Source organism: Mus caroli, chromosome 2, assembly GCF_900094665.2.
Source record: "Mus caroli chromosome 2, CAROLI_EIJ_v1.1, whole genome shotgun sequence".
In the NCBI taxonomy this organism is placed as follows: domain Eukaryota; kingdom Metazoa; phylum Chordata; class Mammalia; order Rodentia; family Muridae; genus Mus; species Mus caroli.
In genome coordinates, this window is record NC_034571.1 from 64,273,172 (window position 1) to 64,286,075 (window position 12,904).

General features: G+C 36.4%; 2 protein-coding genes across 4 annotated transcripts in view; one reads left to right on the forward strand and one right to left on the reverse strand.

The window, feature by feature from the left end:
* The window catches only part of Ppig (peptidylprolyl isomerase G), a 27,592-nt gene extending 23,546 nt beyond the window's left edge, over positions 1-4,046 (forward strand). For all 3 annotated transcript variants that reach the window (XM_021183715.2, XM_021183724.2, XM_021183705.1), the window contains 2 exons: positions 2,387-2,523; positions 2,699-4,046. In XM_021183715.2, coding sequence (XP_021039374.1) covers positions 2,387-2,523; positions 2,699-3,809 — 1,248 coding nt within the window. In that variant the 3' untranslated portion in view covers positions 3,810-4,046. The remainder of the gene's footprint in view (positions 1-2,386; positions 2,524-2,698) is intronic.
* A 7,554-nt stretch (positions 4,047-11,600) lies between these two features.
* Positions 11,601-12,904, reverse strand: part of Ccdc173 (coiled-coil domain containing 173) — a 36,693-nt gene continuing 35,389 nt past the window's right edge. Inside the window, exon 9 of the mRNA XM_021150546.2 lies at positions 11,601-12,080. Within this exon, the coding sequence (XP_021006205.1) occupies positions 11,736-12,080 (345 nt within the window). The 3' untranslated portion in view covers positions 11,601-11,735. The remainder of the gene's footprint in view (positions 12,081-12,904) is intronic.

Consider the following 12,904-nt stretch of genomic DNA (forward strand, 5'->3'; position numbering starts at 1 on the left):
TCCTTGGGTACTTTCTCTAGTTTTTTGGTTTTTTTTAAAGAAACTTAGCTATACTTTATATCTTAGATCTTGGCTTCTTATGCAGTTGTTCTACTTTCTACAGTCTGCTGAAAACAGCATTTTTTGTCTGGTTGATTCCAAGTTAGAAAATCCATTGAATCCTCTCAGTCATTACTTAGGATTTCTCCTTAAAATATTCTCACTATTGTTTCATCTGTTCTTTTCCTGTCTCTTAAGCCAGTCTATCTTAAACATAGACTACTATTTTGCATCCTGTATATGACCTACATGTCAAGACTCAAGTTTATTTTAAGTTGCACATACTCGTTAGACAGGCTCTTTTACTCCCATGGATGGTTGATAATTCACAGCTCCATCTGCTCTTGACACCAAAGATTTGTTTGGCTGATGAGCCCCTCAAACTTAGCATGGAGAGTACAGTGTGACCACTTACTCTTCAGAGCTCAGAGCTCTTTAGGCTGCTGCTCACAGTGATTCATGGGACCACCTGTGTGAGCCAAGAATCGTTTTTATTCTCTTCCCTTTCAATTTTACACAACTTACTTATGTCAACTTCTGTCATTTTTGTCTCCCCTCTACTCTGACATGTATCTGCATCTCTAAATCTTTACTGGATGCTGACTCAAATTAGAATGGCTTCCAAACTTGTATTTGGTAGAAGGGTTTTTGTTGTTATTTTTTAATCTGTCAGTATGGATTTAAACTTAAACCTTAAATGATTACAGACCCCAAAGAGCTTTTGTTCGTGTGAGTTATATTTATCAATATTGATTCTTTGAGAAATTAGAGCTAAGAAATATTCATCATAAGTGTAAGTAGCTATGAAAGTAAATATTCATCATAAGTGTGAGTAGCTATGAAAGTAAATATTCATCATAAGTGTGAGTAGCTATGAAAGTAAATATTCATCATAAGTGTGAGTAGCTATGAAAGTAGTTACATGTTTATGGTCGGAGTGATCATGTGTGACAGGTGGAAAGGCATAAGCTATATTTAACAATAGTCGCAGTAGTCAATAAAAACATGTAAATCTGGGCTGGAGATGAATCTCCACTGATGGAGTACTTCCCTAGTATGCAGAAGACCTTAAGTTGAATATCTAGCTAGTACTTTTGCGCATTGGCCAAGTCTGATTATGTTATTCCTGTAGTATTGACTTTAGAATAAATTTGAAAATAGCATAGACTAAGCCCTTACAAAAATCTATTCTGTTCATTTCATCAGTGTGGTCAAGTTTTGCTTTCTCTTGTCCTGTCTTGTGACACTGTAGCTTTACAAATGGTTGTGAGCCTTCATGTGGTTGTTGGGAATTGAATTTTTTAGGAACTCTGCTTGCTCTGGTCAGCCTTGCTTGTTGCACTCAGCCCCACTCACTCCTGTCCACTCTGCTTGCTCAGTCCCTGCTTGCTCTGGCCCAAAGGCTTATTTATTATTATATATAAGTACACTGTAGCTGTCTTCAGACACACCAGAAGAGGGAGTCAGATCTCATTACAGGTGGTTGTGAACCACCATGTGGTTGCTGGGATTTGAACTCAGAACCTTCAGAAGACCAGTTGGTACTCTTACCCGCTGAGCCATCTTGCCAGCCCCCAGAATTTTCAATACAGAGCTTTCTTATATCTTCCATGTTTTGCTTCATCTTTGCTTAGGTAACTTAACATAAACATTCTTTTATTTTTAGCTTTTATTATTTTACATGATCGCACTCTATACTAAGCTGTCTCTTTGGTTCTTTTACCACCATTTCTCCTTCTGTAATCATTCTGTTGTAGTTTAATGTATGTGATTATATATCCATTCATTTTTTTTCTAGTAACATTGTAGAATGTTAAGTTCTAAGAGATCAAAATCTGCTATATCTTGGCTTATTGGTATTTCTTCAGTAACGTGGTTAGCCATCCATCCAAAAACTGAGTAAATTTTGGTTGAACAAAAGACTTCTGTGAGTTTATTCTATTTCTCATGTTGTTTGCCTTGGAGAGTGATGTATATGCAACATTCAAATGAGAAATTGGAAATTTGTAGTAGTTAATATACAGCGTATTCTAGTACCAGTTTAGCAGGACTGTTTCTAGCAAGGTGTTAAAAGCCCGAGTTTCTGTGGATATTGTTACATACTTGGAATTTAGGATAAGACTGCCAGTGTTCTACCGGAAAAGTAAGACATTTTTATTATGTAGATGATTAGATTCTAGAGTCTGATGTATGCTAACCACGTGTTCTTATCTCATTCCTAATTTTAGCAAGTTCAGAAAGCATAGGAACCTCATTTTATTTCAACCTAGAAATAAGTATGTATCTTAGTTATGGTATTGCTTTTAAATTTTTATATGGTCTTTTTTCCCCTTTTTATTTTCTTAAGCGTTATCGAACTCCTTCCAGATCCAGATCGAGGGATCGATTTAGACGAAGTGAGACTCCTCCACATTGGAGACAAGAGATGCAGAGAGCTCAGAGAATGAGGGTGTCAAGTGGTGAAAGATGGATCAAAGGGGATAAGTAAGATTTGTTATTTAAATGTGTGATGCTTTTTTACTGCTGAGCACAATGATTTTATTAGGAGCCAGTTTATTTCTGTATACCTTAGAGAAAACACAGTAGCATTATAGCTTATAATTATGCTGTTCTTTTCGTAATAATACTTCCAAATATCTTTTCTTCCTTTACTTTTTAGGAGTGAGTTAAATGAAATAAAAGAAAATCAAAGGAGCCCAGTTAGAGTAAAAGAGAAAAAAATAACAGATCACAGACACATGTCTGAGAGTCCAAACAGAAAGGCAGAAAAGGAAAAGAAAGTCAAAGACCATAAATCTGAAAGCAAAGAGAGAGACATCAGAAGAAATTCAGAAAAAGATGATAAATATAACAAAAACAAAGTGAAGAAAAGGGGCAAATCCAAGAGTAGGAGCAAGAGCAAGGAGAGATCCAAGAGTAAGGAGCGAGACTCGAAGCACAGCAGACACGAAGACAAGAGGGTGAGGTCAAGAAGTAAAGGAAGGGATCCTGAGACTACTAAAGAAACAGAGAAACCACTGGACCCTAAAGGGAAAGATCGGGAAAGGAGTAGAAGCAAAGAGAACTCCAAACAGGTAGAACCAAAAAGTAATGAACATGATCATAGCAAAAGTAAAGAAAAGGATAGACGTGCACAGTCCAGGAGTAGAGAACGGGATCTGAATAAAAGTAAACACAGTTACAACAGTAGAACAAGGGAGCGGAGCAGAAGTAGGGACAGGAGCAGAAGAGTGCGGTCCAGAAGCCATGACAGAGATCGCAGCAGAAGCAAGGAGTACCATAGATACAGAGAACAGGAGTATAGGAGAAGAGGAAGGTCACGAAGCCGGGATCGAAGAACGCCAGGAAGATCGAGAAGTAAAGATAGGAGGAGAAGAAGGAGGGATTCCCGGAGCTCAGAGAGAGAAGAAAGTCAAAGTAGAAACAAAGATAAATATAGAAGCCAAGAAAGTAAGAGTTCACACAGAAAAGAAAATTCTGAGGGTGAGAAAAGAACGTACTCTAAAAGTCGTGATCATAATAGCTCAAATAATAACAGGGAAAAAAGGGCTGATAGAGAGCAAAGTCCAGTGTCAAAAACAAAGCAAAGCAGTCAGGACAATGAAGTGAAGTCCTCCACATTAAAAAACCAAGAGGACGAAAAGAACAGATCCCCGGTGGAAAAAGAAAACCAAAAATCAAAGGGTCAAGAAAATGACCATGTACATGACAAAAATAAAAAATGTGATCATGAATCAAGCCCTGGAACAGATGAAGACAAAAGTGGATGAATGAGTTGTGTACACTTAATTCCTTCCTGTCTCAAATTTTAAGTTTTTAAGACTTACTGTTGAACCTCCTTTTTTTGTTGTTTTCGTTGTTTTGGAGTTGTTTTATGTTTGTGTCTCCCCCACCCAGCCCCCTTTTTTTTAAATGTGGACTTCATTGAGTTGATCTTTTGATAATCTGCTACCTGGATAATTTGTACTGCTAAAGTTTTAATAAACTTGAAATGAAAAGAAAAACAACACTTTGGTGTAATATTGTGTGCTATGTTAAATTCTTATGTATTCATTTTTGTGTTGCAACCGTCAATAGCAGCCTACTTTGCTTAATCAGCCATTAGGAAACAAGCTTAACTGTTGGTTGCAGTACATTGTTATATAGGCTTGTGTTTCTTTTGATACAAATCCCTTTAGAAACCACTTGAAAAAGTTTTGTATAGCTTTTTGGGCTTTGATTTTTCATTTATAATTCATGGGCTTACAGCAGTTTCCTTAACTAACAGAAGCAGGATCCTTATGTGATCTTAGACCTTCACTTGATTTTACAGTTATTTGTATTTTAGTTACTTTTTTGTGTGCTTTATACCTTATACTTTACAATTCCAGCTGTAGCTTGTTTCTTAATATTGTCCACGTTGCTCTGCGAGCTATAAAAATGAGGTGAGTGCTGTTTTCAGTTCATGTGCTGATTGAGCTTGAGTTGCTGTTATACAGCATTTGACAGAAATTAGACCTTGGAAGACCAGACTGTAATTTTCAATTCTTTGTTGCTTTTGGTGTGAAGACCTGAAATTGTTGCTTTTTAAGAACATGTTATTACCTTTTTCTACAATTAAAAAAAAATGCATTTCTCATTAAAACATACTACTTGTGTAGATCCTTCTTAAGCTAGACAGATTCTAAAAAGCGTTAGTATTGGAAATAAGATTTCCCTATTTTGGCTATTAGCCTATATCACATTGAGTGTTAATTCTGCATGATTTGGGTTTGTTTGTTTGTTTTTTTTTTTTTAAACTTGGACTAACTTCTCTGATTCTCATAGCTGTGAATATGAAATGTCAAGAAGATGCATCTTTCTATATATGTACCATGATAGGCTGTGTAGCATGTTTGTGACTCTGGTTTCTTTCTATTCAGATGGCTTTAGACCAGTTTGCTGTTAACATTATTTTAACTTGGCATGTATAACATTGCCATATAGAGTAGAATAGAAAGTTGCAAAATATGATACCGTGCAGAGTTGAACACTAAACATACCCAAAGTCCATTCAGAATTTTGTGTGTTGTATTTTGCTATTTTTTGTGATGTGTGGCCTTTTATTCTGTAATATCCTTCTAAATAAAACATTGAACATCCAGCAAATACAAAACCTGCCTCATTTGAGAAATATTTCAAAAATCCAATTAATAGTAGCCTTTAGGACGTTTTTGTACTCTAATATTTGTCAGTATAGTGTCGACTCTTACCAAGGTAGCTTCTTGGTAAACCCACTAGCTTTTCAGTGATACTTGTACTGAATAAAGTGATGCTTAATATACTTCCCATTGTTGATTCTTATGGTAAGATATATTTGGCGTTGTAGCTGGTACAGAATGAAGAGTGCAGTGATTATAAAGCTATTTGGAACATCCTAAAGCAAATACCCACAATGGAGTCTTTACAAATTGTTTTTCTTGATGGGAATAGTTAATATATACATGATCTGTTACATGTCTTAAAAAGTTGATTATGTCTTAAATTCAGTAGTGTTTTAAAATATATCCCAAACTACCTGATCTTTAAGAAAGGAATTTCAACAGACATTTTAAAATCCATACTTTTTTTTAAGTAAAATTACTTTTTTTTTTTTTTTTTTTTTTTTGGTTTTTCGAGACAGGGTTTCTCTGTATAGCCCTGGCTGTCCTGGAGCTCACTTTGTAGACCAGGCTGGCCTCGAACTCAGAAATCCGCCTGCCTCTGCCTCCCGAGTGCTGGGATTAAAGGCGTGCGCCACCACGCCCGGCTACTTTTTTTTTCTTATGTAGAGCTTTTACCTGTTAGCATATACATTATAAACAAGAACTTTCCAGTTCTTTAGGAAAGTAAACATGGGAGAAAATTGGTAATGTCTATAATGTCCTCCAAGAGAGCAGCTCAGAGCTGAGCATTTATGGGCTCCCCCAACTCCTGCTTTGTTAGTTTGATATTTTTTTCAATATGACGGATAATGGGGTAAATAGTTGAGAGAAGACAATCTAGTTTTTTTTCAGAATAAACTAATTAACAGCATTAATTGTACCCCAAGATTCACAGTTAACAATTGCACAAAGCCCAAATTCTTGTTCTAGTAGATTTTTAGTTATTTGTACATCATATTCCCAAAACTATTTCCCATTTCAATTTTCCCATCACATTGGCTTTCTAAGAATATCTAAATTTACAGCTAATAAATAGTTTTTAATACCCCTTGAAAGTACTTTCACTTGTTTTTATTGCTTGATTCCAAAGCTGAGGAAATTATTTCAATATGTAAGACTTTAATGATTATTGTATGAATTATTTTTCTGGATAAGTTGTCTACCACAGAAATTGACACTACAAAGAGATCGTTAGAGAAAGTAAAGCTACTGTTGGCATTGTAGCTGATACAGAATGGATACATGCTGTAAAGACAAGACTGTCTGGGAACAGCTATCCAAAGTTTAAAGTGCTCTTTGACTTAAAGTTATGCTAATCTGCTAGCTTCAGCTCTTTGCCCCAGTGTGACCCAGCTGCTCACTGGCTTTGCTTGTATCCAGTGGTAGGTGTCAAACCAAGAACCTCTATGTTCTGGATAGGCGCGTGCAGGGGTTCTGGCATTTTGGGTAATAGTATTAACTACTGCTCCTACTTTATTTCCTAGTGACTATTTAGAGCGGTTAGTATAATTGATCCTTTGTTCCATGTGTTAATAGCTTTCATCATGGAACCTTTTACAGCAGATTGCTGTAAATCTCCCCAGAACGAACTTAGACTTAACTGATTGGTATAAAAAACTAAATGAGCATTTTTCATTCTTTTGGTTCTATTTACTGTAATTATTCCCTGTAGGGTTTATGCATTTACAGTTGACAAACTCTCTGTGTAGTTTGAGAAACTTTAATTGTAAGAATATATTTTTAAACTAATTGTTTTAAAAAATAAAGTATCCCAAGGAAACTCAGTGTTGATTGCCATTACTGCCTGCAGTGGGCTTCTCTTCTCTAATGTCTTGAAGGGATTCACCTGCTGTGTGACATGTGTGACAAATAATCAACAAATCACATTCATTTAAAAAAACAAAAGGCCGCACAGGCCAAAGAGGAAGAAGTGTTTCGGTTTTGCTCATTTGCTCTCCGTGACTCACCCTAGTGCTGGAGGATGGAAGGGCATTCATTGGTTTGTGCTTCTGTCTGGTTTTGGTTCTCTTTTATAGACAGTTCCATGTTACTAAAAGCACATTCTCTGTATTTCTGCCCCCCCCCCTTTGTGTGTTTATAGTATTTTTGAAAGATTGACACATGAATTGGGTATTTGTGTGGAATCCTGAGGTGTGGCTGCTCTCTGTGGAAGGGGAAAGCATACGGAAGTTAATGCACTTCTTTTCCTAGCTCCACAGTCACTGTGATGTATATTTTTTTAATGGAATTTAGAGAACTTGTTTTCTCAATTGTAAAATTAGTTTAAAGATGCTGCTTCTCTTATCACTAGTCTAGTAAATGTTGAACTGTTTTCTGCAGATGGCATTTTACAAAATTTAAACTTCAAAACTGTATTAACTTTTATAGTTAAACATTGTATTAAATAAAGTATACTACAATAAACAATTTGGGATTGTACTTTTTATTTGTCTTATTAAAAATTAGGTAACCAATAAATGTTTTGTTATATAATAGAAATGTAAATTCATTTGTATTTTGAGAAAAATAGGTAGTTGACAAAAAGTGGACCAAAGTATTTACTGACTGTGGTAGCTTACACTTTAAATCTAGTACTTTGGTGACAAAAGCTAGCCAGGACTGAGTAGTGAAAGCCTAGGAATCCCAGGGCTGGTAAAATGCTGCCAAGCCTGGTGATTGGAGCTGAATCCTTGGGTGGGACCCACATGACGCAGAGAGAACAGGTCCTTTGAGCACAAGTGCTTTGACAAAAGGTAAACAAACAAAAAAAAAAAAATGGAGAATTTAACCAGCAGTGATGATTTCCAAGTTTAGAACTAAATTTTTTTAAAGATTTTTTGTATGTATATGAGTACACTGTAGCTGTACAGATGGTGGTGAGCCTTCATGTGGTTGTTGGGAATTGAATTTTGGGCCTGTGCTTGCTCTGGCCAAGTCGACCCTGCTTACTCCAGCCCAAAGATTTATTATACAGAAGTACACTGTAGCTGTCTTCAGACATGCCAGAAGAGGGCATCAGATCTCATTATGGATGGTTATGAGTCACCACGTGGTTGCTGGGATGTGAACTCAGGACCCTCAGAAGAGCAGTCAGTGCTCTTACCCCCTAAGCTATCTTGCTAGCCCTAGAAATAAATTCTTGTTCAAATGTTTTAGCATAATACTTAAAGCTTGGTAGCTTTTTAATTTCAGAAAATGTTATGACCAAACTTGGAATTTATGTTACTGCATTAAAATTCTCTACTTTTTAATTACTAAATTTCCTAGTAGTAGAAACAATGCAGTTTTCCTGATTTGTGGGGTGGAGTGGGGTGGGTGTTTTTATTTCTGTAATTGTTTTTGGGTTTTGTCTTTGTTCCAGGCTAGCTTCAGAGATAATAGGTAGGCACAAAATTAAAGATGAGCTATCACACCCAGTTTATATGATGCAGACAATTGAACCCACAAGAAATAAATCCTGCTTCTGCCTTTCAAGTGCTTAGCCTAAAGCTATATTTTTAAGACTTGTAAGACATAGTATTTTTGTTTTAGTGTAATTTAGATGTTTAGGGAAAATGCCCACAGTTGAGAATTAACGGTGTGTGTCAGCATGCCCAACTGAGTTTTGGGGTATATTAAACTTCACAGTGATTTGGATGACTCATCTTTCAAGATATAGATGGGTATTAACATCTCACACAGAACTATAGTCACCTCACTGTGCAGTCTGGGTGTTATGAAGTCCTGATATATTCAAATTTTCCTATTTCAATTTTACTGGTGAACAAGACACATAACTTTCCTCAGTGGATTATGACATCAAGTTTTGCTGTAGGGTTTTTGAAAAGATAGCTAAGCAGTTAAAAGCAATATCTGACTGCTATTCCAGAGGGCTTGGGCATAGTTCCCAGCACCTGGATGTGTAGCTTCCAATCCCAGGGATTACAACAACTCTCTTCTGGCATGCAAGGGCGTCAGGCACACAAGTATTACACATACATACAGACAAGACTGCCACACAAATTGAGAATTTTTTGCTATAAATTTTAATCTTACACCTTTGATATTCTTTGTAGGAATCAGTCTCCAGTACATTGGCAAAAGTATGAAACAAAGCTATTACAGAGATTTGTAATAGCAAAGGACAAGAAACTACCCAAATGTGCCTTTGCCAGCTGTTGGGTGAACTATCACACTCGTGGAGCTAAATCTGCCAGGGAGAAAAGGAAAAGCAATACACTTTTGATTTTAAAAAGAAACAGTAGGTGCTGGAGAGAGCTCAGTCTGTAAAGTGCTGTGTGCACGCTTAAGGACCTGCATTAGATAACCACCACCCATTTAAAAGCTGGCTATGGTGACATGTATTTGTGATCCAAGAACCAGGGAGAGGGGGAATGAAGACAGAAGGTTGAGCCCCTGCTTAAAAAGAAAAAAAAAAACAAAACAAAACAGAAAAACAAGCTTTTGGGGAACATCTGAGGTTCACCTTTGGCACACACAGAGAAAGGGTCATCAGTGTGGTGGTGCCTGAATATAATCCTAGTGGTTAGGAAAACATGAGATTGGGTTTGAGACCAGCCTGAGCTATATAAGATCTTGACTCAAAAAGAAAAAATCACATGGGCAATAACCACCACCAAGGTTAAATCCCAGCACAAACTAATCAGAGATGACCTCACAGTTACTTAGAATGCAAGTTGTTTTTTTATTGTAAGAATATGGATCTTTAGTGGAGATGCAAAGTGGTGCTAAGCTTTAGAAAGTAAGGCAGCAGTGAGCTAGCCCACACTTATAAGCCATGAGACAGATGGGTGGTAGAAAGTCAAGAGCTTGAGAACCACCTGGGCTACATAGACTTGTCTCAAGAAGAACAAGAAAGAAAAATTTAAAGACATACTGGGACTGTAGAGATGGCTCAGTGACTTGCTGCTCTTGCAATGGATCATAGTTTTGTTCCTAGTACCCACATGGTAGTTTATTGTTGGTAACTCCAGGAAATCCAACACCCTTTTCTGGACTTTGTGGACACAAGTAATGCACATGGTGCATATACATACTTGCAGGCAAAACACACATATGAAAATAATTTTTTTTATTGTATGTGCTGTAGGAGTCTACTTATATGAGTTATTTAGCCAGATTCGTTGGTGCAAAGTTGCTTACAAAAGTGGAGCAGAGGAGGGAATGGGATAATTTGAGTGTAGTTTCAGTTTACAGAATAACAAAAGTCCAGAAATTGCAGAGCAATATTGTGGTGCTTTGAATATGCTTGGTCCATGGGAGTTGCTACTATGGCCAACAAGGTGTGGCCTTGTTGGAGGAAGTGCATCACTGTGAAGGTGGGCTTTGAAGTCCTATATCCAGAAGGTCCACCTAGTGGGAAAGAGACTCTTCTAGATGCCTAAGAAAGATAGTATCCTCCTGGCTGCCTTCCAATCAAGATGTAGAACTCTTGGCTCCTCCAGCACCATGACTGCCATGCTCCTTGCCATGATAATAGTGGACTAAACCTTTGAACCTGTAAGCCAGCCTCAATTAAATGTTTACTTTTATAAAAGTTGCCTTGGTCATTGTGTCTCTTCACAGCAATAAAACCCTAAGCAAATTTAAATATACTTAGCACTATTAAATTATAGTTAGAAGGGTATGTTCCAGCTCCTGTAGTGTATGTTCTATTGTTTTTTTAAACCACAATATAAAAAAAAAAAACTAAAGGAGGTACAATTCATAAAAACTCCATGAACTTGTATATTAAGTAGATATAACTAGAGAATTATTTTAAGTCATTTCATGTCTAGGAGATACACTCTACACAAAAACCCTCAGAGAAGTCAAAACTATATAAAGCATATTAGTAACAATGAAGTTTTGAACAATTGAAACTGAATGACAAATTGAATACACACATGGGTTTCTGTTGAGGAAAGTATTCTCTCTGGTTCAGCCATAAGAACAAAATACTGGCAACATGGTACACAACACAGAAATTCACTGAAGTCCACAGCATGGCTGCATTCTTATAGAATAACTAGGATAGGGCTGAGACAAAGCAGAGGCTGTGTGGAGGGAAAATGGGGAGGTACTGCCCAATAGGTTCAAGGTCATGACTATACAATCCCATGGGTGCACTTCATCCTACTGAGAACATTTTAAATGAAACTGACATTGTGTGACTGAGTATACAGCCCAGTCACTAAGGTGAGGAGCTGACTTTGACCTCAGAGCCATTCTAAAGAAAACTAACGAGTGTGGTGGTACAGAGTTGTAATGCCAGAGCTGAGGAGGTAGGCAGAGGCACATCCCTAGGACTCACTGGCCAGCCTGCTTGTTGAGTTCCAGGCCACTGAGACATCCAGCTTTCTAACAAAGATGGATGCAGTGTAAGAAACAAGGCTGTTTCGGGAATCCGCACACACATGTACAGGTGCTGTTATGTGTACTTAGATACTGCAAGGAATCAAACCAGGCAACACATAAGTAGTCTCTTTATTATCAGAAATTCCATTATATTTGTAGCTCATTACAGTAAATTTTATTAATCAAAATATGACCTTTTTACCAAGTAAAACCTAGCCTTCTCTTCGACTTCTGAAAATCATTATACTTTGATCCTTGACTTTTAAAACAAGGAAGCTGGACCCCAGTGGCATCAGTTGCCTGATAGCTTGGCCTTATCCCACCTCTGCCTACAAAGGGCGGTCCACGTCCACCTCCCACGCCTTCCTGCACAGCTTTTACCATAGGGTAGGCGTATTTCTTTGTTGATTCAGATTCAAAGTTAATTACTTCTCTAGCATACTTCTCAAATTCTTTCTCCTTCTCAGCTGTAAGGGCGTCAGTAAGTCTCCAATAATCTAATTCTTCTTCCTTCATTTGTTTTGCATTATATTTATTTATGGCCTATTTGGAAGAAAAATAAATTTTAATATTGGTCAAAAACATGTTTTCCAAATATCTATGTAGTTTTAAGATGCAGTTGAAATTTTATAAACTCAGTATTTTACAAATATGCTTTAACTCATCAATTCTTTTATGCTTTTAAGAATATACTCGAAGTGTAGATTAAGTATTTAAACTCAAGGCTTTATGTGGTACACAGTTAAAACAAGATTAAAAGTTTAACAAGATTAAAAGCATAAATAAAATTTAGGTTAAAAATCAGGCAGCTATAAATACAGTTCTCTTTCATTTACATATGTGATCTTCAGTAACTTAAAAGGCATATAAATAATTATTGTTCCTGTTCATCAACATAAAACTAAAGCAACAGGGAATACCTAAGTTATATGCAACCAGTTACATTCTATTTCCCAGGAATGTGAAATTAAACAATGAATGACATTAATCTATGAAAATGTATTCAAAACTGAGGAAATAAGTATTAGACAATCTCTCAAATACTTTACAAAGACTTTGTCTTATAATGTTACATTAATTTATATTGGAAGATAGATATGTTTTTAATGGCTTTTCTGTGAAATTTTAACAAATTTCAATTTTATATTTGTAACATTTTAAGATGTGCTGAATTTCTAAATATAAGTTGTTTTTCCTGTATATGGATATATTTACTATCTATGAAAATATTTTAACAATCTAAAACTTTAACATAAGATCTGATCATTTCTACCAATTGAAATTTATGAGGGAAAGGCACAAGTATATCAGTTTGAAATACCAAACTTTTTATCACTGAGTTCTAAAAGTAAGGCTTATGTTCTCTT